This window comes from Phoenix dactylifera, chromosome 6 (genome assembly GCF_051530095.1).
Source record: "Phoenix dactylifera cultivar Ajwa chromosome 6, Ajwa_hap1_PhDact_Kaust_v1.1, whole genome shotgun sequence".
NCBI lineage: Eukaryota > Viridiplantae > Streptophyta > Magnoliopsida > Arecales > Arecaceae > Phoenix > Phoenix dactylifera.
The window spans coordinates 1,105,444-1,129,890 of NC_143195.1; the positions used below are offsets into that span (position 1 = coordinate 1,105,444).

At 37.6% G+C, this 24,447-nt stretch overlaps 1 protein-coding gene across 4 annotated transcripts; it reads left to right on the forward strand.

Annotated features, from left to right (window-relative positions):
- Window positions 1-7,430: 7,430 nt before the first annotated feature.
- LOC103712985 (uncharacterized) lies at window positions 7,431-23,424 on the forward strand. 4 transcript variants are annotated; one of them, XM_088724305.1, is made up of 9 exons: window positions 7,463-7,610; window positions 7,977-8,012; window positions 8,089-8,211; window positions 12,936-13,017; window positions 18,009-18,139; window positions 22,178-22,329; window positions 22,531-22,678; window positions 22,777-22,936; window positions 23,044-23,424. In XM_088724305.1, exons 4-9 carry the CDS (start codon window positions 13,005-13,007, stop codon window positions 23,133-23,135), a joined length of 696 nt encoding a protein of 231 aa, XP_088580431.1. In that variant the 5' UTR covers window positions 7,463-7,610; window positions 7,977-8,012; window positions 8,089-8,211; window positions 12,936-13,004; the 3' UTR covers window positions 23,136-23,424. The 4 variants fall into 4 exon arrangements, with proteins under 4 accessions (XP_008797940.3, XP_008797937.3, XP_008797938.3 ...); XM_008799718.4 differs by lacking the exon at window positions 8,089-8,211 and having other exon boundaries at window positions 7,431-7,610; window positions 7,977-8,030; XM_008799716.4 differs by lacking the exon at window positions 8,089-8,211 and having other exon boundaries at window positions 7,457-7,610.
- The last annotated feature ends 1,023 nt before the right edge of the window (window positions 23,425-24,447 follow it).

Sequence of the window (24,447 nt, forward strand, 5' to 3'; positions counted from 1 at the left end):
CGTGTCACTCAAGATATCCCTTAATGTTGCATTCTTTCAGCCTTTGAGTTCATCTTGTCTTATCCTCTTTCATTTCATCTTTTTCAAAAGAAATGGAAGGGAAATCTGTCTTTTCAGAGTTATCGTCCCAATAAAAAAAATATTCTTGTGATTATTTTCATTGTTACTGTGCCGGCTGTTAAAATTAAGTCCGCTTGCCTAGGACTCGATTTTGGTACCAATCCATAACGGTCAAAGTCGAATCGCGAGCCTATGATCTTATTGACAAATCGATGTCTTACTCCATAGATTCGAGGGAACAAGAGAACAATAGCCTGACAAATATTGGGTGTGCCATGCTTTGTTTGAAACCCAGGTGAAGGGCGGATGGCTGATTTTCAATTACCGGAGCTGCCTGAAAGAGTGATAACCAATTAAATATTTTTAAAAAATATTATAAAAAAATTAGACGTGCCGGTATGGAACCGGCACACTCTAGCCATACCGGTTTCGGCTCGGTACCAAACCATGCCGACTGCCGACCGGTATAGATCTCACTATCGGTTCGGCGGTCCTTGGTCACAAGTGAACTCTTTCGGAGGAGAGTGGGGAGAGAGTTGAGTACGGGAAAAAAAGAGAGAGGGAGAGGGAGAACCTGGAGGGAGTGGGTTGTTTTCTCGGGCCTGTTTCCGGGCTAAGACTTCTCTAAAATCTCATCATTTTGGGGACTTGCTTTAAGCAAAAGGTTGGTCAAACCTTAAATGACTCATTATTGTTACACTAAGAATGCCTGCCTTCTGATTTTATAATTCTTTTCAGTATATTTGGTTTACGAGGCTTCTCCCTGTTCTGATTAGTATCATTTAGGGGATATTTTAGCTGTAGCAAGTTGGCTTTATTGTTACGTGACACTAAATTAAGGATCACCATCACATTAGAATTCTCAGGATATCATGTCTATGCAAGACTGTCATGTCTAATCTCGAGGGATGCTACTTTTTATCCTCACAGCAGTTTCTACAAGCTTTTCACCACCTCCACCTAAAAGAGTATAAGAAGCAGCCAACCAATTTATTGGCTACTCCCCCCATATCCTTGAGAGGAAGAAAAGATCATGACTTTACGGCAGGGAGTGAGGAAAAGAAGACTATAACTTGCAATTTAATGGGCAGCAAATTGACCATTATAAGTAGGGGTGTAAATGGGTCGCACCGTCTGGGTCATGAGTGACCTCGACCCAACTTGATATCTTGTTTGGATCCTAATGTTGGACTTAGATCCAACCTAATAGAAAATCGGGTTGGGGTAGTCCACGGCTATAATTTTTGACTCAATGGATCATTTGGGTCGGGTTGGGTCCATGCATAATCCAGTTCCAATCCAAAAAATTTAGGTCTGGGTCAGATTAGGTTCGGCCCACTCGTCTTTCAAAGATTTTGCAAGCTTACTTCAGCTGTATGGATTAACAACTAGCAACACCAGTAGGGAACTATCAAACTACAACTAGCAGCTGTGAGATGTAATGCATTATTACACTAACCTTTCGTTTCGTGCCTTGTTGTCTCTTTTCTCATAGTTTCCACCATGCCTTCCCATCTAACCTTGTAGCCTTCTCTTCAAATGCCTCCAACCTCTTTTTTTTTTTTTTCCGCCTCACATCCTTTTTTTTTTCTTCTTTGGTGGGTCTGTGTTTCCATCCTTCAGAAGAAGTGGAAATTGCACCTTGTGGGTTTATACTACACCTAGAACCTCGAATGTCTCAATTTCCAACATTTAAATCTAATGTAATAGCAGTTTTTGCCATCATCAAAACGCAAGGTCCATAAAAAATTGAAGATTTTTTATCAATCAAAAAGAGGTTCAAAGATTCTAGTTTTACATCACAAGGAGCACAACGGCTTATCAAGCAACGTAATACCCACACATCCTCCCTTCATATTCCAGCATTTGCAGTACATTAGCGAATAATGGTCGAGAAAAAAAAAGGTAAGAAGGCAGTGTATTTACCATGCTGTTCTCAGCCAAAGAAATAAGACATGTATTTTCAATCAAACCACCACCCATGCTTTTCTGAGTTCTCGGTCGTAGGATTAAAAACTCAAAAGTTTTCAAAAATTAAACGGATCGGATTGGGTTGGGTTGGGTTCGAATATAGTAAACCCAAACTCGACCCGAAAAATGAAATGGTCCAATCTTAGAATCCGATTCGGTCCCACGGGCGGTTTAGTTCTAAGCAGATCGGGTTGGATCGGGTCACGGGTCAACTCGACCCAAAAAATGACGCGGGTCCAATCTTAGAACCTCCACTGTGATGTTATTTATTTATTTTTTTGGTAAAATGGTCGCTCACGTTAATCTGGCGTGAGTACAACAAATTGAGTCAAGATACAAAATATGGCCTAAAGAAGAGGGTACAACATCTGCATATGTCCATGAGACCTCTCCGGAGTGATGGGCAGCAAAGGAGGCAATCCAGTCAGCCGCCCTGTTTGCCTCCCGGTATACATGGGCAGTCATAAAGGAGTCACAATCTCGCACCATATATTGTATATCGCTAAGAAGAGGATGAGCATCAGCCTGTTGCATAGCATCCTGAATCCAGTCAATCACCATGGTAGAGTCTCCTTTTAGGGTGATCTCGCCAACCCCTAGAATAGACCTCGCATATGTGATACCCTCCCATGCCATCCTGAGTTCCGCTCCTATAACTGTCGTATCATGGATGCGTCGCCCTCCCGCAGTAATCAAGCGGGAATTGTGATCTCGGATCACGAACCCCGTCCCACCTCTATTTCCTCCTGCTAGCACATTACCGTCGAAGTTCACCTTGAGGTGACCAGGAGATGGGGGTTTCTAAGTGACAAAAGTGACTCTGGGCGTTATGACGGCTATATAAGAACCCCAGGTGTTCCTAATCCTCCCAGGTAAGTCGTCCTGGTAGTGTCGATGATCTCGGCCGTATGACGGATAGCCCTGTCCACCACAGCTCATGGGGGAGACTCCTCTCCTCAAAGATGTTGGTATTTCTATTTAACCAAATATGATAAGTTAGGTAAGTACATGTGACGCCCCACTCCTGTTGGCCATGGAAATCAGGTAGCTAAATGTTTTGTTTGCAGAAAGGAACATATGAAAGGTTGGCTGGTTGCATAGGCTTTGTCCCCTTGAATAGGTTGATACATAGTCAATGCTCAGCACATGTAAGGGGTAAGAATTTCAAATCTTGTTTCTTCCCAAGCTGGTTGAAACATAAAAAAAAATCCATCCTACGTAACAATATTTGATAGGATGATGATCCTAATATTGAAGAATCTCCATATGCCTCCCATGCGAAAATTTCATACTAGCAATCATGCGACAAATTATAAGCATCCCATGCAAAACCAAGAACCATTGACACACGATATATAAATATATAAATAAACACATATATACATATAGCTGATTGCTTACAGGGGTCCTTATGCGTATTGCCAGTAAAATCTAAATAAAATATTTATCGGTCCAAGTTCACACCTAACATATTCAATTAATTAAACATTAGTACAACTCCAATTTGTACTTTATCAACCATCAAAAATATTAATTAATTAATTGCTAATTTTCTAATTTCATTTTAATGTTTGAATTTACCCTTAACCATAAATTTTTGGTCCTTATGCTACCCTAATTCAAAAATAAATAAAGGGTTACGATTTTACCCCAATTTAGGGTTTAGAGTATTCTTGTTGGAATGACTGCATCCCTTTACAAATTCAAGGCTGACTATAAGAAGAGATTTGCATAGGAAGATGGACAAGATCGACTGAGTGGTAATACCCAATGGCCCGAATCAGTCAAAATAATATAACCTAATTAATTATATCAAGAAATAGGCGTCCAGTCAAAGCAAGGGGAATACACTAGGTCGTCAATAGTGCGATAGCTGGCGAAGGTCAAGGGTGGAGGCTGGCACAATGGATGGTCACAACAACGCCGGTCTAAAACCCTCTGCTATGATTAACCTAGAGTCAATAAAGAAAGTATGGGACCGTTCCGCAAGGGTCCACTAAGCCATGTAGAGGGAGAAATAGAGATAATAGAAAAAGAGAGAGAATGATGGAGAAGGGGTTTGTGACCTTTTCAAAATAGAAAAAAAAGTGCATATTTTTCGACTATACATATGGGGTGAAATGATATAGGTTGCAATGCCCAGATCCAAATAACCCAAATTCATTGTTAGTAGCGATGTTGCTTTTGATAAGTTTGCTTTGCTTCATTGGAAAAAGGAGTCTTATATTTTTTGTGATTCAAGTAAGATGATGAGCAAAATCAAAGAGGTAGAGTGAGAGAGTTATAACTACCTGGGTTAATTTTCTGATATATAAAAACAAACACCAAAAGGTTGACCTTTCATAGAGAATAAGTTGATCTTTGTTCTAAGAAAAATCATTTTCTATATGCTATATTATAAAATTTGAAAAATATGACTAGGCAAATTATAAAAATTGTTATATATATATATATAATCTGGCCACGCCAATAGAGATTATTCATTGGCCCTGTCGACTTATAATCTGAGAAACTGATTTTGATATCAAACCACCGGTGTTAGAATAGTAGTATTTGGACACTGAACCACTAGTGGTTAAAAATAACGGTATTTGGCACTTTGTGTATTCTAATCAATGCCACTGGATTATGCGGCCATAGCCTGATGTTGGATTTATAGCACCAGTTTATGAAAAAAATAGTAAACTTCAAAAAAAATATATGTATCATTCGAAAAATTGAGTTATTTCCGATGAATATCTTGCTCTTTAACTATTTATTTATTTAACTTACTTAGATCCTACTTTGGAGTATTATGTTGCTTGCTAGATAGCGTAACTCATTATCTTTTTTTAACTATTTTTCAAATCTAGATTCACGAATGCTCGAAAATTGGGGAGTGCCCTAGATCTTTTGAAGATATTTTCAATTTCTTTTTTTGAAATTCTAATTAGACTATTGAGACTAGCTAAAATATTTTATTTGATTTAAATAAATAACTAAATATATACTGAATTATGTTGATTTAGAATAATTGTTTGTAAGAATTATTTGTATAAAATTTTGATTAAATTAATTTTAAAAATTATTATTTTTATATGATCTGTAGTCTTGCTACTTGTATAGTCTTCCATCGAGCCGGTAGTACGTACCAAGGGTCGGAGATCTACGCACTGCATAACAACTAGAGGGGGAAGGAAGAGAAAAATGGGAGTAACCATCTATTGAGAGAGAGAGAGAGAGAGAGAGAGAGAGAGAGAGAGAGAGAGAGTCAAAAATTGGATTTTTTTTTTTATGGGAAGAACACATGCAAAGGATTTGAAGGAGTTTCCTATGTTGATTTGCGCCTCAACTCGATCGCAGATGATGAGGTGCTTGCCCAATCACATAGCCATTGAGGTGGGAATCATCCGGCGTAGAGAAGGACCAAAAACCAAGGGACAATCATGGAACAGGAGAAGTCGAGTTGAGGTAGATCCAACGACTCTCGAGGAAATCCGGCCGCGGCAACCTCATATAGAAGGTATAGACCTAATGATCGATGTAGGCTTAGAGCTTTTGGAAGCTGGGCTTTTTAAAGTAGAGCTTTTATAAAGAGCTGTTTGCTGTTTGGTAACTACATTTTTAAGGTACTATACCATTTTAATATGTGTTTGATAAACAAACTAACAAAATACTTTTGGTACCACAAAATGACCATAAAGAAAATTGCATAGTATTATATAACAAAGCATAATAAAATATAATATATATTAATACATAAATATATGATATAATATAATATTAATATAATATTATATTATTTAATATAATATATCAATGTATTATGAGATAATGTAATATAATATTATATTTATAGTATAATATAATAATAAAGATATAAAATATTATAATTATTAGTATAAATTAATTTTTCATAATATAACAAATTTTCTAGCTATATGATAAAATTGGTTAAATAATTATTAAATGGATATTTTGTGTAATTGTTATATTTTATCACGGATGTTTTGGTAAAAAAAAAGCTTTTTGATCGAGCTTAAAAGTGTTTTTTCGGAAAGCTCCAAAATAAAGCTTCTTCCAAAAAGCTGTTTTTAGGTTTCTTATAAAGCTAAAACAGCTTTTCGAAATTTTTACCAAACATCCCTATTTCATCTAAATGTATTTTTGGAGAGCCAGAAAGTGTTTCTTGGCTCTCTAAGGGCTTCCCCAAGTGGAGTCTTAGTGAGGAAGAGGCCCACTTTACCTCATCGTCGACGAGGGTGGGCCGCGGCAACAACGAGAACCATAATAAGAAACGGAAAGAGAGAGAAGAGACGATGAAGACTGAATGAGCACTTGTGGTTGGCGTCGTAGGGTTCCGAGGTGGATTAAATGGAAGATAGGGTCAACCACTTTTCATTTTTCTTATAAGACTTTTTTTTATTATTATGCAACCATGTATTACATACCATCTCTCATTTTTCTCATAAGATTTTTTTATTATGCAGTGAGTCTGTGTTTATTAAATCATTCTGAGAAGATAAAAGGGAATTGAGCATTAAATTAATGATAGCATTTGAAGCAATCTCGATCCATACCTTATCCATCTCAAATCCAAACCTGATCCAACTTGGATCCAATCTACCTCACTTTATCCTTCTTGCTTGAGCTGATCTGACTCTTCCATGGTTACACATTGTATCATAATGTCAACCCAAGCCCCCATATAGGTTTGGGATTAGTTTAGGCCAAACATAGATCTAATCCAACTCATAGCCATCCACTAAGGAATTAGGTTTTTAGTATATTGTTTTGATTTTTTTTCTGCGATATCTTTTACTTTGTGTGCGCAATGTTGGATGATGTTGCATGGGTATAGTCCAAGATCTTCAAGGATGGTCCGAAGGGAGCAAATCTCCTCCTCCTTCTTCTTCTTCTTTTTTTTTTTTTTTTTTCTGCAACGGTGTTTCACTACATGCGGCCGTGAGTACGCTCGAAAAAAATCACATTACAGAATGCGCTCTAATGCCAATGGCACGTGCTTCATGCCCCTCATGTGACAGATCCAGAGTGGTGTACTGAAAAGAAGACGATTCAGTCAGCTGCATTATTTATTTTTCTAAATATATGTAAAATATGGAAAAAATCAAATGTGTGCAGATATGTCCTATGCTGCATATCTGTCCCGGCAAATCTCCTAGCCAATATCTAGTAATGCCCGCCTCCCTTACGTATTGAAGTGTCCGTCGGGTTTCTGATGGTGCTTGAACCCTAAAGACCCACTACTTATAATGTGACTCCTCGTTTTGTGATAACTCACTCTATTTGACCGGCAGTAGCCTGTCACGAACAACTTTTTGTTTCTCTTCTTGCACAGGTACCTACAATTGTAGGTCTGGATCCTCTAAAAGAGGGTAAGAATATCAATATTTCACTAGAAATACTAAATGAATATATATTTCCCAGCTTCACAGTTGGTTTCCGCTTCCGGTTCTCCCTTATTGTTTTTCTCTCTAGGGTTTCTCTACTCTCTTCGCGCCGCGGCCGCCAATCCGCGCCTTTTGTCGTCAATCGGCTCTCAGAAATCTCTCCGGCGATCGGGGCGTCGAAGAATCTCTGTAAGTTATCTCAAGGACAGCCTTTTTTTTTCCCCATTCGATTTGAGCCCGATTTGAGGAATTTAGCCGCCTTCTCCCCGCGCAAGCAGCTAGGGTTTTATTGGTGGATCAGGGTTCTTGATCCACGGTTTTAATTCGTATAGGTGGCCTTTCGCTGATTCGATTTCAGTATTTTTTTTCTTGTTCCGGTCTCTTGTTTATTGTGATTCAAATGGTTTGGAATTAGGGATTTATTTGGTGCTGTTGGTATTCGGATTTGCGCACTAATTCTTTTACTTATCATGGTTCGATGGGTCATAAATCATGGCCTATTTTCAAGTAATCTGTTCTTTTTTTCTTGTGGGTCTGCGTGGGTCCTCAACAAAGCCTTATGGACGTGCTTGCGATGATTGCTTTATCGATGTAGGTGATACGCATCAGGTCGTGATTATTATAAGCTTGATATGCATCAGTTTATGCTTGTCGTTTTCGTTTCCAGTGTCAAAATCAAATATCAAATGTAATTAGCAGAAAATTTGCACGCTGGAAAGATTGCATCACGGAGGAAGCAATATCATCATCTTGAAAGTTTCAGTCCTTTTCTTGGCGGAATATTTCTTAGGTGGAATGTCTTATTTATGTGTATAAGGGCTAATCAGCCTTGGGAACATATTGACCCGGCTTTCAGTCCTTTTCGAGTATTTAGTTTATGTTTGTATTGGTTGGTACATTCTTCTCCAATAACTGTCAGTCCTTTTTTATACTGCAATTTCATATATTGGGTAACTTCTTTCACATACTATAATATCAGATTTGCTACTTACTTTTTAAGATGTTAATATTAATATTTTATGTTAATATGATTGTTGGATACCTTTCACATACTGAAATAGCAGAAATTTACCAGATTTGCTACTTTTTTTTTAGTCACTCGTCGGTCGTGATGCTAATGTAACTTGCCTATATGAAATCAGTCTAAAGTTATTCATGGGTATGAAATTGTTGACAATAGTCTTCATGGTTTGCATCCGATGAGAGGTCTATATTGATATAGGCTGGGGAACGCCGTCAAAGTAGCAGCATACCATAACATCAACATCTTAAAAGTTTGCATCACGATTTTGTTGTTTGACCCAATTCTGGAATTAGTTTCTACTTTGATTTGGTTGAAGCATCACTTTTCTCAAATTTAACCTGTTTCATCTCTGTTTTCTCCAAACATGAAGTAGGCTTCATTTTTTCTCTGATGTTGGAGCAATTTCTTGTCAGGCATTATGATCAGTTATGCTATTTGAGAGAGATGCTGGAAAATTTATTCAGATTGAGTGGTTGCGAAGTGGATAATTGAGAGGGTAGTGCTTGACCCCCAAAAAATGGGAGGACAGTAGTAGTAGATTTTTACCATGTATTAAAACCATAGAAAAGATGCGTTTGTGGTTTAAACATCTGGGTGAAATGATTGCTTATATGCAAAACAGATTATTTGGCTGATTAAAGAAGGTTTATGCTGATGGGGCTGTCAATAAGTGAGCTGTTTGTGAGCAGTTCAAGTTTTAAGCTTCTGTTAGACTGTTTCTGCAGTTTTCATGGCTTTTTATTTAATGTGACATTGGTATTCTGTATTATTTGACTGAGGCTTCACATTTTAAGTTTTAGTTCCAGTTCTGTATTAAGCGATGCTATAGATGGCATTATTCTGTATTATGTGATTTTATATATGGCATTATTCAATGTAGTAAGTATGGAATATGTTTGACATAAAAGTCTTTTCAGATACAGTTGAGCCTGGTTTCAAGGCCCATTCAAGATAAAATGGGCTGATTGATGAATTGGAATGTTCAATCTGACATCCATTCTAGTAGAATCCTGCTGCAACTCTAAAATGGACAACTTAGCTCATTCGAACTAAAATGAACGTAAGCCCATTTAGCTCATCCATTTAGCTATGCATTTGACAGAAGCCCAATAGCCCACAACAAATAAACTGATTTTTTCAGGTCAGTTTGAACCAGTTTTAGCATAAGATCGGTTTGGTTTTGGTTTTGGAAAAATTGATTTAAGTCGGTTCGGTTTCTGTAATACCCCTAAATCGATCCGAACCGAACCGGGCATACCCCTAGGTTTGACCCAACGCTAGTGACGTTGGGTGAAATCAACATTGAGAGAGAGACTGGCATCGGGTCAAACCAGTATTGAGATAGAGAGAGAGAGAGATGGGCAACTAAAAGGGGGCTTATGAGCATCCTTCTCTGCTTCTGCTAGGACAACCATCTCTCCATCCGCTTCTGCTTTTGCTTTCCACCTCGACCATCTGCAGTTGACGGTGGCCAGCGAGGTTGCTTCGCGGCCATCGGATCTCCACTTGCTCTTCTCTTAGCGGTAGGGCTCCCTCTCCCTCCACTCTTGGTGGTAAGGTAATCTGGCTTCTCTGGCCCCGGACTCCACCTACCACTATTCCTCTGCTGCCTCTTCTCCTCCACTTCTCTCTCTATCTCTCTCTATTTTTTCTTTGCTCCAAAGTGGCTGCATATCTGAGCTTTTCCTCTATTTTTTTCTTTTCATGTTTTGTTTTGCTCAAGAATGGCCGCATAACAGAGCTTCTATTTATCTTTTTTTTTTATTTTTTATGTTGTGTTTTTCTTACTTTTAGGATAATGAGACCTTAGTTGTTTCATTTCCTACAGTGGCTTCATAGCAACTTTTTTTTTGGTGGTGTGATATGCTGTCTCGATTTTGGTGGTTATGCACTTGATGATGTTGACACATTTAACTTTTGAACTCTATATTGGTGATTAGAATTCATGGATATTTTATTGAATGATTATCTAGTTTGATGGTGAATTTTAATTTTGTGCTTTGGTTTTTAAATGGTGATCATTTATTTTATGTAATTATGTTGGATAGCAACAAAAAAGAATAATTGTTTCTGTTGCTTCTTTTGTCATTGTTCTTTTTACATAATGTAAGATTTTTGTTGAATACTAGCTTACTTGATGGTGAAATTTTATGGTTTATTTGTAAGCATATACTTTTATGTTGTTTAAATTGATTATATGTGCATATCTTGTTTGTATTGATTGATTGTTGGTCTTGTATGGTTGTTTATGCAGTTTGAACCAACATCCACATCCATTAGAGAATGTGTGCTCTACCTTTTGAGCTAGGACAATATTGGTGTAATACGCTTTTATATTATAGATTTAGATCAAACAATAAATTATGATAGATTTGAATGTATTATGCTCTAAATAAAATAAATTAATTTATTCTGGTATATATCCGAATCATGTGATATGGATAGTTTATTAAGAACGATGCAATTTTTAGTCAATAATTGATGTGTGAAGTTATAAATTATTTTTCACATTTCTTAGAAATTCTGACACCTCGGTAGTTGCCTAATCACTTGGGCTATTGTCTAGGCTATAGGAGGGTCTATTGCCTCCAGTCACCTTAGCTCATATATGAGAGCCCTATGGGCCTGACCTAGACCCGATTGAACTTGCCATCAGGTTAGAAATGCCCGACCTAAATCTGATTTGCAGCCAACTATTGACCCACAGCCAATACGCCCAACTATTTTTGGCCTTGGTGGCAGTGGCAGTGGCCTATTGGTACAGGGGTAGAAGAGGTGGTGGCAGTAGTCGGTGGAAGAGGGGAATGGCTTGATGGGGTATAGATAGGGGGTTGCTGTGGTGGTGGCTGGATGATGAAAAAGTGGAAGAGGGGGTTGCAATGGTCAGTGGAGGAGGGGAGGCCAAAGCTTGAGGAGAGAGGAGATGGATGCGGCCCATGGCTGGTCAGAAGATCGGTGGAAGAGGGGATGGCAATGGTCGGTGGAAGAGGGGGCAGCAGTGATTGGTGGAATAGGGGGATGACTTGATGGTGTAGATATAGGAAGTGGATGCCGTAGTACTTGTTGCCAGTCGGTGGTTGGTAGAGGAGGGGGGTGGTTGGTGGAAGAGGGGGATGGCTGATGGGGCAAATAGAGTAGGTGGTTATGGCAATGGCCAGTTGGAACTAGGAAGAGGAGAGTTAGAGGATGGAAGGCATCGCGCTCATTGGCATGACATGGGAGGAGCGACTATTGCTGGGCCCTGGAGGAGCCATCGATAAGAGTCTCCAAGATGCACCTAGTGGAGAGAAATAGGAGAAGAGTCAAGAGATGGAGTGAGAATATGTTGGAGAAGACTAAGTAAAGATGTGGCTAAGATTTAGTTATTTAGATCTATTGGATAAAATATCTGATGGCTCATATGCATCCATGCTTAAGTTAGCATAAATATAATTTAAAAAATCATCCAATATAATAGCCTTAATGACTTGACAGATTGAAGGGCCTTGACTTGAAGCCAACCCAACTCATTGGCAGGTTGGGTTTGGTTGACCCATACGCGACGTGAACCTAATAGGTCAGGTTAGGTTGGTTGGGTCTGGGTTGGGTTAGGTTAATGGCCTGGCCCAAAATTGCCACTCTACTCTTAGGGTGTGTTTTGTATGAGAGTGAGTGGGGTACACCTCCCAAGTGGGGGATATCTGCCCAAACATCCCCAAAAGGTCATCAGAATAAGCTATTTTAGTCAAAGGGTTGAGTGGCTGTCAGACGGTATAAAATTATTCGATCATTTGGCTGAATGGTTTTATTCTCGCAGAATAAGCGAGACTTATCCTACCTAATGACATTGTTGCTCTTGTCCTCTCTTTACATGCTGAAAAAGTGGAAGGATCGAGTTAATTAAAAAAAAAAGAAAAACTATGCCATGAACATATCCCTCCAACCAAACACATAAAAATCCCTATCCTGCAAAATAATTCCTAACCCTCCCACAATAGCTGCCAAGTTCCACTCATCCCTTCCTTTTTTTTGGTTGTCCAAACATGGCCTTAATTATTGAACAATCCGAGTATTGGTCAATAATTATAGCAATTGAGAATGATCGCTACCATTCTATGATTGCTATACATGGTTGGTAGTTACATGAATGAGTCACTTGTTCTCATTGTTAGTTGTGATCGGTTTATGGAATTAAGGCCTAGACCCTTGCTTTTTCTTGCCTACTCTTAAGTATTTGACCAACTTGCTATAATCTTTTGGATCTATCCCTTCTTATTCATCAAATGCAACATTATTATAAATCCAAGTTCATTTTTAAAAGGGAGAAATGCCATCTTAGTGTTGCCTCGAAGTCTTTCATATATCAAACTATTTTCTTTTGGAGCTTGCTATTAATAGTCTTACCAAAAGATAGTTTCCTCTTTTAATATCTGTAGATATTTTTATTTACTATATTCTTGCTTGCATTAGTGAATGATGTCTTATTTTGATGACCTTTCTTTATCTTGCAGAAAGTTGGACCAATTACTGAATTGGTGAATCGAAGCATATCTGCAACAACTAAGTTTTACAAGTGAAGGATGGCAGATTGGGGTAAGTTTTCTTTTTCATAAATTGTTCATTAACTCATAAATTGTTAAATGTCTATTAACCTTATTGTTCTTTATTAGACAACCTTTTTTTTTCATTTAGAAGTTGCTAGATATGTGCTATCAGATTAGTTGTACAAATGTGATAGAGTGTCATTTTAGAATTTGTCATGAGAAATATTGTCTTGTGCTATATTCCAAGTATCCATGCTTATATATGTGCTCTCTTGAGTACTAGGTCAATGTCGGTTCTTTTAAGCTTGAAAATCAAAATAACTGCTAGTATTATGAGATCAGTTGGAATAATTGCACATGTAAATAGTCCACAAGAGTAGTTCACATGCATATATGTTCTACAAGTTTAGTTGCTGGAAACCAAGAGTATACATGCATCCTCTAAATAAATGAGATTCCACAATGTTGATTACCATAGATATGCTCTTTTTCATGGAAGATATTATTGTCTTTTGGTGCATTTACCATGTGTGTTGATTTATTCAATCCTTTTGATGAATGCTAACGTTTAGGTTAAATGCCAAAAGCTATGCCTAAACTTGTAAAGGTGTAAATAATGTGGTGCACTAAAAGGTGAATGTGTGAATTTGTCTAATTCTTGTTTATTGTGGTTTTCAATAGCCTTTTAACCTCTATTGCTATAACTATATCATTGGCAACAACATTAGCGATTGATAGATCACTAGGGATGATGTACCCCTATTTCTTCCTTGGGACAACAACAATCAGCCTCCCACTGCATTACAAAAAAGTTATTTTTGGGTATTTGATGCACAACCATTTCTATATGCAAATTCAGGCTAACATAGATTTGGTGTTATCAACTGAATCATTGTAAAGTTTGACTCCTTTTTCTCAATTTTGACCTACAGCGAGAGAACAGGTTTTTGAAGTTAAGGTGCATGAGTTTAGCATGACGCCTGATTGGCAATGTTTTCTTGAAAGCATGAAGAGAAATTTGATAAGCATAGGGAGTTTTTTTTTACGAGCATTGATTGGGGGGATACATGATGTTCACTATAACAAATGTCAAGCCAGTATTAGTTAGGTCCCAACATAAAGCAGTATATGATGCCTATTGCCTAAGTTATGGCATGCATTTTTATGGGTAGCTACATAGCACTGTTCAAGTATATGCAGAAGATACATATATATACATGAGTTACAAAAGGATATCTCTAGAACTCCATTTAGATTCAATGTACATACCTAGGTTGCTTTTAATGGTGAATGATTATGTTTGAACATTGGAACCACATATTGACTTGAACTTCTTGATTTTGAGAAGCATAACCCGAACATGTTTGGTGCATATATCAACACAATTATTAAACCTAATCATGCTAGCAGAAACATTTTTGTGATACCTATGAATGATTGCATAGGCAACAAGAAAATTTACCGATAAGTTAAAAGAGAAATAGGAGAAAAATTATAAATCCCATATATGGAGATATGTAGTCTTCCATGTTATGTAGATCTTGTAATGATGGTTCAGTAGAGACTGCATTCTCATCAATCATGAAAACTTAGAAACTTTGAGAGATTTTCACACTTAAAAGGCTGTTAGCTGGCATTAAGGTCTTGTACTTGTGATTGTCAAAGCTATCTCATTGTATTACCAGGTTTTATTGGTTAAGGACCTAGTAACATTGAACTCATGCCCACCTATATTTCTCAAGCTCTTCTTGTCCTCTTAAGCCTCTCAAATGTCTTTTTTCATATATACTATCTTTTGTAGGAGCTCATTATATGGCTTCAAATGCTGCAAGAAATTATTACCAGAGGTGTGTAAGATAATTTGGTTTCTGCTACTGGACATCAATCTCAACCTTTGAGGAGACAGTCAAATGCAATCTAATTATCCTTCTTTCCTCCCACTTCTTCCTCCCACAATTGACCCATCCTCATCCACTCAAATCCTAAAGAAACCACTTAACTTGTATTTCTTTTGTCACAAAATATCAACTTGTCGGGGTGGGTTGCCTATCTTTGATACCCTGGGTTTAGAGTACTGTTCCACATTGTGTGGTATCTAGGTGGATATTGTCTTGATAGGTTTCTAACATGACAATACGGGGTGCTGGTCCAGCATCGGGGTTTGTGTGCTTGTTTCTTTCTTGTTGTAGTAGTATTACTATGAACTAATTGATTTTTGTGCAATGTCACTTTGTTAAAGGTTTTATATTCCAATATGCGGTGGTATGGGCCTACATGATGTTCACCCCCTTTTTAGAACCCATACCCACCAGCCCAAGCAACCTTGTCTTTCTTTGTAACAATTTGGAGGTTTTCCCTTTGATTCTTTTTTTTCCCCTTTTTTGTTTTGAAAATTTGAATACCTAAGTGACAAATCAAATGGAATAATAATATGGAATTTGTTCTTTTATGTTGGATCAAATGTGACTTTTACTGCCCCTTAGGAATCATTTTAAGACCATGTAGTCAATGGAAATGACATAGGTGATGATGATGAGCGGCTGCAATTTGAATTTTGCTATTTCTCTGATGGAGTTTTTTGTTGTATTTGATTGGTCGACATTGTTTGAAGTAGATAAATATGACAATGCATTGTGTATTAGGATTATGTAATCATAGTATCTACATTTATAATTTACAAGAAGTTGAAAGTGCACAAGAAAGGGAAACCCTTAACAACTAATGAACTAAACACAAGTGTTCCGATCACACTCATATTTTCAAAGGGAAAGGTGGCAATGCTTATTTCCATTCAGGAGTAGATAGAGGGACAAGTAAGATAAATACAAAGGTGTTGCACTGATCCCTTCTCTCTTTTTAGATCCCTATCATATCGCAACAATATTCACATGAAGCTTTCATCATTTTGTTGCACCTTTGAAAACTTGGAGCTGTACCAAGGCAGGAGTGAACTCAAATGGAAGCAAAGGACTCTTTAAAATCCTTCATGAGCAATGTACTAAAAAGTGGATTGCAGGAACATAGTAGCCAGGGGGTTTCATGGCGAAGAGCAGATGGCAGGTGCTATAGTGGGCACCATGTACTCAAAATGGGTTGTTGAAACATATCAATATATTTTTATGAAGTATCAAAAATCATTATTTTATATCAACTTCATGCAACAAATAAGGAAAAAAGATCAAGGCCAAAGCAATGAAAATATCATCCATCTAACAACATAATGTCATGTTAATATCTATATAATGTCTACAATCACATAATATCAACCACAGAAGAAAGATGTCCCCAGGGAAATTGTTCCAGCATGTTATGGCATAAAGTTCCTGCTTTGAGTACCATACTGGCTTCTATAGAGGGTTTTCGTCCAACATATTTGGTGGTATATACCTAAGTGCTATATGGTGCTACAATGAAGCCTAGCATATGGTTTTGGGCCATAGCTGCTACGGTGGCCACTATAACTGCTGTAGTGGCTGTTTTTAAAACAATGTTCATAAGAATTCCGCATGTAATCTTTTTATTTTTTTGTTTATTTGCACTTTGTATACCGGACATTAGTGAAACAAAGTATAAAGCTTGCTGGTTGATATTAGAATTATGGAAGAATTTGAAAGGCTAACTGCATTGATACTTTATTATCATCAATTTCTTTTGGGAACAGAAAAATTGTTGAATCTGTGGGGTTTGGCATTTAGAATATACCTAAGGGCTCAGTAATTTGATTGTAAAAGCATTGCTTCTATTCACAGTCCTTTCTCGCTGGCTATTTAGATCCAATTATTAGGAGGATCTTGAATGAGCTTTCTTCTTGTAAGTGGCTTTCTCTCTTCTTACTAGGGGAAAAGGGGGAAGTGGCTATCATAAATCAAATTCCCCACTTGTTTTTCCAAGCCTTCTTAACATCCTTTTTCTTGATGCTCCTAGGGGTTTTTGAGAAGTTAGAAGAAACTATGACATACCTTCTGTAGAAAGAAGTGGAGGATGATAGGAAGTCCACCTTGTACCTTGAGAAAGCTTGTGCAAACTGTCATAGGAGGATTAGGAATTGGGACTCGAAGGAAATGCAAATTGATGCTCTTGGCAAAATGGATATGTAAAGAATTTGAGATGTATGCTTTCCTTGCATATAAAGCTGTTTGTATGGTGAAAGAATTGAGTTGAAGTTGCTTTATTATAGGGTATAGTGATTTAATCTTTTCTGGCATGATTAGCTTAGGTTCCCCTAGGAAGAGACTGTCATTTCCTCTGGAAGGCAGGTCAATGGTGTTGTACATCTAGCGGAGAATCCAGAATTATGAAAAAAATGACAAACAAAGGAAGAAAGTTACTTTTTGGATGCTTACATAAAAGTTTGTATGAGGGCTTTGGATCTATCACGAGAATTACCTGTTCAGCTGGAGATCAGAACAATGACGTGCATATACACAATGAATTACACTATTAGAAGTATAATGGGTAGCATTTTCTTTGGATGAATGATAATATGTGTGTCATATTGAGGTGCTATGTATGCATCAGTGACTTGCAAGTTAGTATATATCTTTATGTTTAACTGACTCCTTTTCTAGTTGGTGCCAAATTTTTGGGCTAAGTTGACCTTAGGCAAGAGGAATGTTCACTCTAAGAACTGAAAGGCAATTTGATGAGTGGGTTGGAAAGTTACCTGCTTTATTTATCTTATCATTAAATCTTTTGCATGTGGAGACCAACCCTTCTGAAATTTAGATGAAGAAAGAAAGTTCATACAATAATTTATCCTTTAAAATCACAATCCACTTTATAGGTCCACTTGCTTTATGAAGAACTGTATTTTTCTTGTTGTTTCTTTATAAACTTCTGTTTTCATAGTAAGATGATAGTTTAGTATGTGTGCTCCTTTTTTTCTTTTTTTACAGGTTGTAAGGTGCATTTGTATGACATAATTACTCTATGCAGTGAAATATTGTTGGCCACCTTCAGTTTAAGGATGCGATCTATCCCCTTCGATCCATGTTTTCTATTGTATTCATGCTTAACTCTTTCTTCTTTTTGTCTTTTCAGAAGAAGAAGATTTTGAACCAGTTCCACCTGGTCTCAAAACCAATCAGCCAAAGGGTCAGTGGGATGATGAAGATATAGAAGAAAAGGAAGATGTTAAAGAATCCTGGGAAGATGAAGAAGATACCACACCGGTAAAGCTAATTTATTTTTTATAAAAAGTAAATTCCATTTTTAATATTCTCTTTTATAGGTAACGGATCAGTTATGTAAGTTTCATGCTTCATGATTCCAAGGGTAACTTAGGCTGATCTAGGTTGAGGGCAGACTTAAGTCAGGTTTCCCTTCTTTGAAACAGTATGGTATTGCTCCTACATCACAGCATGGCAGTGCAAAGAAACATGTGTTGACAGCTTGCAGCGGTGGCGAATTATTGTTTGATCTGTACCTTTGGTTTCTTCTCTTAATAGGGATTTTCTTGGAGAAGTGACCAGGGGTCAAATAACTATTGATTTATTTATTTTGGACAAGTGAGTAGCTGCTAAATATGCCTTTTGCAATACACCACTTCACATTATATAACCAAGGGGCTGTAGAAGTATCAAAAATAAGATATAATATCATGCTTACTCTGATTCTTTACACTTATCTAGACAACTATAGATCATCAATTTTTATACCTGCATATAAGCCTGTAAGCTTGTTCTTTTTTTCTTTAAAAGGTAAGCTTGGTATGTTGAGGAAATTGTGCAAGTAGAGATCATAGTTTGGATGGTGTGCAACTTGTAAGTTTGTCCAGTTTGGCGCCTAGAAAATAATAGTTTTGGAATTTTAATTAGTGAGGTTTAATTGTATTCATGCGGATTTCATAGGTATCCTATTCCAAAAAATATAAAGTTCAGAATAATCGGGATTTTCCAGATATTCATTGCAGTTGGAAAATAGATTAACAATTCAACTGATTTGTCCCATTGTCATGGGGTGCATGGAAATGCAACAAAATATGCTGGCTGTTTTGGCTATTTTTATGGCCATGAATATGGGAATGTTACAACTTGATCACATTACTGTGAAATTGTGTTTGGGAGCTGGTTCATTAAATTGGGTTGTCGTGAGCAGGATTGATGTGGATTTATAATTAATATTACGGTGGTCTTGGCGAGACAATTACCTTGGTCTAAGTAAACCATGTCAATCATGGGAGAACATAGGTTTCAGGTAATTACCTTGGTCTAAGTAAACCATGTCAATCGTGGGAGAACATAGGTTTCAGGCAGTAATGTCACTATTTTTGGTGAGGTTTATCAGAGTGCTGCAAAGGAGAATAAAGATGTTCCTTGTGATAGACAGCTATTGTAGTGGTTTTGTGCTCTTTAGTATTTTGAGAACCTTGTTTCGTGATGTATGTTCTAAATGGCTTGTGGCATATGCTCTGAGAATGGATTTCTTGCTTACTAGCCGAGAGGTTAATGCTCTATTTCTTATCTCCTAGGGATTTTTATGAAGTTACTTGCACTAAACTGGGGCATTTGTATTATCACAGACAATCTTAATCCTTCTCTTTATAGTATCTGAATTAGCAGAGTGAATTGGCAGGGGTCTTCTTAGCAATCTTCCAATGTTGCCGCAATTGATCTCCTGTGGTCATGGTGGTTGGAGCATAAGGAAAAGCACTTGACCCCAGTGGTTTGAGTATAAGGAAAACTAGGCTGGCAATTTGTGTTGGATTATTTTGACAAACATGGGGATCATGTGGGCCCCAAGTGAGAGCATGTTGTGTTCTATGATGAACCATGTAAACTGAAACATGTTCCATTAATTTATGAAAACAAGTAAAACTTGTTTCAAAGTAGGTTTTTGTATACTTTTATTACATAAAGCATTGTAGCAAATAGCCCCTTAGTAGTTGAGCATGTTTTAGGCTGTCTCTATGGCTTATAATTGTGCCCCAAATTGAAAGCAATTCCATATATCAAATGTCAACATCTTCCATTTTCATATGGACTATTTTCAAGTCTAGGGGAACATCAAAAGGTTGCTTCTTGGTATTTAAGTAAACTATAAACAGAGGGAAAAGGTCTCTTTGTCTATCAACTCGGTTCTTGGGTTAATGGAGGGCTCAACTCTTGCTCAGAATTCCCTCGAGCTAGAAATTTGGTACCATTTTTTAATGATCGTCATTAGGTTGCAGGTTATTGTGCAGATTTGCTTGATCATTAAATTGAGTATTTTTAATTAGAGATGTGCTCTGTTGCAAAGCTCATTTGGATGGGAAGGGTTTTGATGATGATAAGGGGGTTGAAGCTGCATTCGCTTGCTGATGCTTCTTACATCCATTATGCAAGCTTGGGCGCCAGTGTCTGGTGATATCATTCAGCACACTAAATTCCAGGTTATACAAGGGCATATTACAGGCCATATGGACTTGCATTCTCTAGCATGTTTGTGCCATCTTATGTAAAGCTTCACATCTTCATCTTTTCTTCCAGATTGATTTTTGAATTAGGAGCATGCTCTTATCTTTCTGTATTATAATAAGAATTCCTGATGTACTGGATGCCTGGCCGTTGCTCAATCTTTGAGGGGCAAGAAGTTAATTTTATCTGCTGGCCTGTTTGGAGCCATTTGTCAAGTAATCAGTCAAGTGCACTGCACTTTTCACTAATATGTGATATTAATTCATTTACTAAACTTTAGTGATTGATTGTGTTTTCGTATCTGTGGTGGAGACGGGATCTAGCTACTTACTGAATTGCTGGGACTTGAAAATTATGCAATGATGCATCCCAGGAAATTTCCTTTTGTTATTTAAGAACAGATGATCATCGAGTGCTTTTGTTTACAAAAAATATTGGTAAAACTATAGCTGATCATGCGCTAGGTGGCTTGCCCAGCCCAAAATTTAGCGGGTTTGGGCACTAAAAATAGGCTCATGGGACAGGCTTGGAAAAAAAAAGGGGTCCAATCAAAAAATCAGGCTGGGCCTGGGAAATTTAAGAAACAGCCCAACCCGGCCTGAGATATTATATATATACAAATATTATAGGGGGTGACAGGTTAACCAGGGATGCAAATCAGCTGGCTTGCTTTGTGAGTCTAAATTTACTACATTGTTTTAGCTGGCTTATTGGGCTCATCTTATGAGAAGAATTGGATATCTTGTGTTTGAATTTTGAACTTAAAATGGCTGGGGCCTTTGCTGGTTCTACTTCCAAGAAAATAAAAAATCAGGCCTGGTGGGCGGGCCTGGGACTGGCTCTGCAAAATTGGGTCGGGTTTGGGCAAAAATTTAAGCCCGATGGTCGGGCTGGGGTGGGACTAGGAATAGCCATCAGGCCTAACTTCCACTACAGAATCCGGCCTGAGCCCGGCCCAGCCTGGGGTTTGATCGACTGTAAAACTTGAGTAAGGCTTGGAGCTTTCCAATATGACATTTATGAACAGACTGTCTTTAGATACAATAACCATGTATTTGCTAAAACTTGAAAGGAAATTGATCTGGTTGTGATAGAGAATGCAGGAACAGATTTTCATAAATACATATAAATCTTGTATACGGAGATGGTCAGTGGGTTTAAGGTAGAAGATCCTCTACTTCAGGTATAGGTTTTTCAGGGACTACCTTTGGCTCTTGGATATTCCTGGTATTGGTAAATGATTTGTTTGAAGTTTGGTAGGGCTTTTTTTTGTGAAGTACTATGCAATGATTTTTTTGTGAAGTTCATAGGGCTATGATTTTTTTTTCCTTCTCTTGTGAAGTACCATGGCAATCGCTAAACGTTAACTGCAAGGTATATCATTACATGTAATCTTGATTTTTAACTGCTCGAAAATGCAATGTCTTAGCTTTCTAGGGCTCTCGGTAGCACAGCTGAATTGTATGTCTTGTGCAAATACTTTTTTCCTCATGGTATTTTGTTTTCTTGTTTCTGTTCCTGCATGCAATCACGCCCTTATTCCATAACTGCATGATATCAATAGCTCTATCTTCCCAGGTTTTCATGGATGTGTGGCATGAGGATTTTCATGCTTCTCCAAGAATTATTTTTACATAAACTATTCTATGCCTAGTTGCTTGTAAATTTTCTGTTTCCTTATGCATCAATAGAGTCCAAATGAATTGTCACTTTCAACATGGGAGAGTGTTAAACTTTGATTGGAGTAACATGTAGGACTGCTGAGTTTTGTAGGTATTGTTAAATTATAGGTGAGATGTGGATTTGTTGATGCAGGCACCCCAACCAGAACCTCCACTAGAGAGGACCGAACCAAAACCTGGTAGCAAAGATGCTGGAAAGAAGGGCAAAGTACTGGAAGAGAAAAAGACTGAGGTAGCTAATGAAGTTCTTGATGATCCTGTTGCTGAGAAACTTCGTCAACAAAGGTGAAAATTTTGCATTTAATTACTTTTTTTATTAGAACAATTTAGAGGGGCTTGTCTGTGGAAAGAGCTGCTGTTAAGGAGCACCGTAAAGCCAACCTCAAATAGATCTTTTAGATTTGCCACTTCCATGCGAACTGCTGATTTCTTCATAGTTGAACAATCCCAGTGATTTGGTTGACATAGACCCATTACTTCTGGCAGACTTGTAGAAGAAGCTGATTACAAGTCAACAAAGGAATTATTTGCCAAGAGAGGTGATGAAAAATCTCTGGATACTTTTATTCCCAAGTCAGAGAGTGATTTTATGGAGTATGCAGAGCTTGTTTCTGAGAAAATTCGTGCTCATGAGGTTTGCAGATATTATGAAGTTTGACTGTAGATCCTGTTAGGACCTTTGCTTTCTGGGTGCTGACTTGCTTTTTTGATTCTACCTGTTTTGTTCATCAGAAAAGCTTTCATTACATAGGCCTTCTTAAAGGTATTATGAGGCTTTCCATGACTTCATTGAAAGCAGCAGATGCCAAGGAAATAGCTTCTTCGGTTACAGCAATTGCCAATGAAAAACTCAAGGCTGAGAAGGAAGCCAATGCCGGCAAGAAGAAGCAAGGTAAGGATATGTACATGGAAAAACTTTTGTTCAAGCATATGGTCCTTGTGCCATCCGAATCACTTCACACTGATTACAAATCCGATGCTTGTGTTTGAATTTGACAGGGGCCAAGAAAAAGCAGCTCCATGTTGATAGGCCAGACGATGACTTGGCTGCAGGTGGTTACGATGATTTGGATGATTATGACTTCATGTGAGTACTAGAGAGAATTTCTTCTCCCGACTTCTTTATCCTGAGAGACTGTAAGAGTCTGAGGTGTAAAATGAGGGTCTTGACAGTAGTGCTTCTTGGGAGTCTCGATTTCATGTCTATGGAATAAGAAGAGGATGTTGGGACTTGATGACTCCTGGGGCTCATTGTGTGTGAGATTTTGCATTTAATTGTTTCTCTCGTTGCTTCTGCTCCATAGGCTGGTTTGATGTGTTGTAATCAACGATTGGTATTTCCTATTCAAGTTATACAAGAGGCAGCTGGATCTTATGTGAGTACAGTTTCAAATTACATGCTTGTTTTAAACCCTTGGTTAACAAATTTAGTGTGCTGAAGGTTCGCCGAGCTAGTCACCTTTGGCTTTGGATACGGGTCTGAGTGCTTTTCCAGAATGTCGATCGTTTTTCCTATTAATAAATTTCAGGGAAAATAAGCTTAGGTTTGAATTATGGATGCACTGAAGTTGAACGTCCGTGGGTTCAAATCAAGGTTTACCAAAGATGTTATCCTCTTATAATGGTATTGATAGGGATGGTTATTAGTCTTGTTCTCCCACAAGATATAATTTTTAGCGTTTGCTCGGTTTAGCAGCATCTATCAAGGTTATGTTGCCTGGAATCTATTTTCTTGTGGGAAGTAAAATGGTGGGAAGTATAATAAACTTGGCTGGCTCTCTAATGGAAGATAATCCACAGTAATAAAAGCAAATCAATATGCGTGCATGTGCACAAATCAGTGGTATTATTTGACAGGTCAGGTCACAGATTATATTAGGAAAAATATCTTTAAATCGATTCAAATATTTCTACAGGACAATGTTACCACAAATACAATATTTGTCACTGTAGGTTTTTGCTCTGCTCATAATCTCTTATTATATTAAATAAGAGCTTTGGCTATGATCATCGCTGGTCCATTTGTTTTTTTATTCAACTAGCATGAAAGAAGAAATAGGGTCTAAGAGTAAGTTTATACTCTTGTTTACACCCATATCAAGGTTTTACTACCACCTTCATGGATGAGCGGACTGCCCAACCCAACCTGACCAGTATGGAGCAATATTTGCAAATTATTAGGCCCCTTTTGGATTGGAATTGTCTCCATCGTAGGTAATCAACCATTGATCTGCTTTTGGAAGGATATTTTGCTTGGCCACCACCCTCTTTGTATTATTTTTCACAACTTTTTGACTACTCTAATGGCAAGGAGAAAAAGTTTTATTTCTCATAGAAAGCCACTGCTTGAACCCAGATTTGCTCTCTCTTAGCTCCTAAACTCCCTATTAAAACCATTATAGA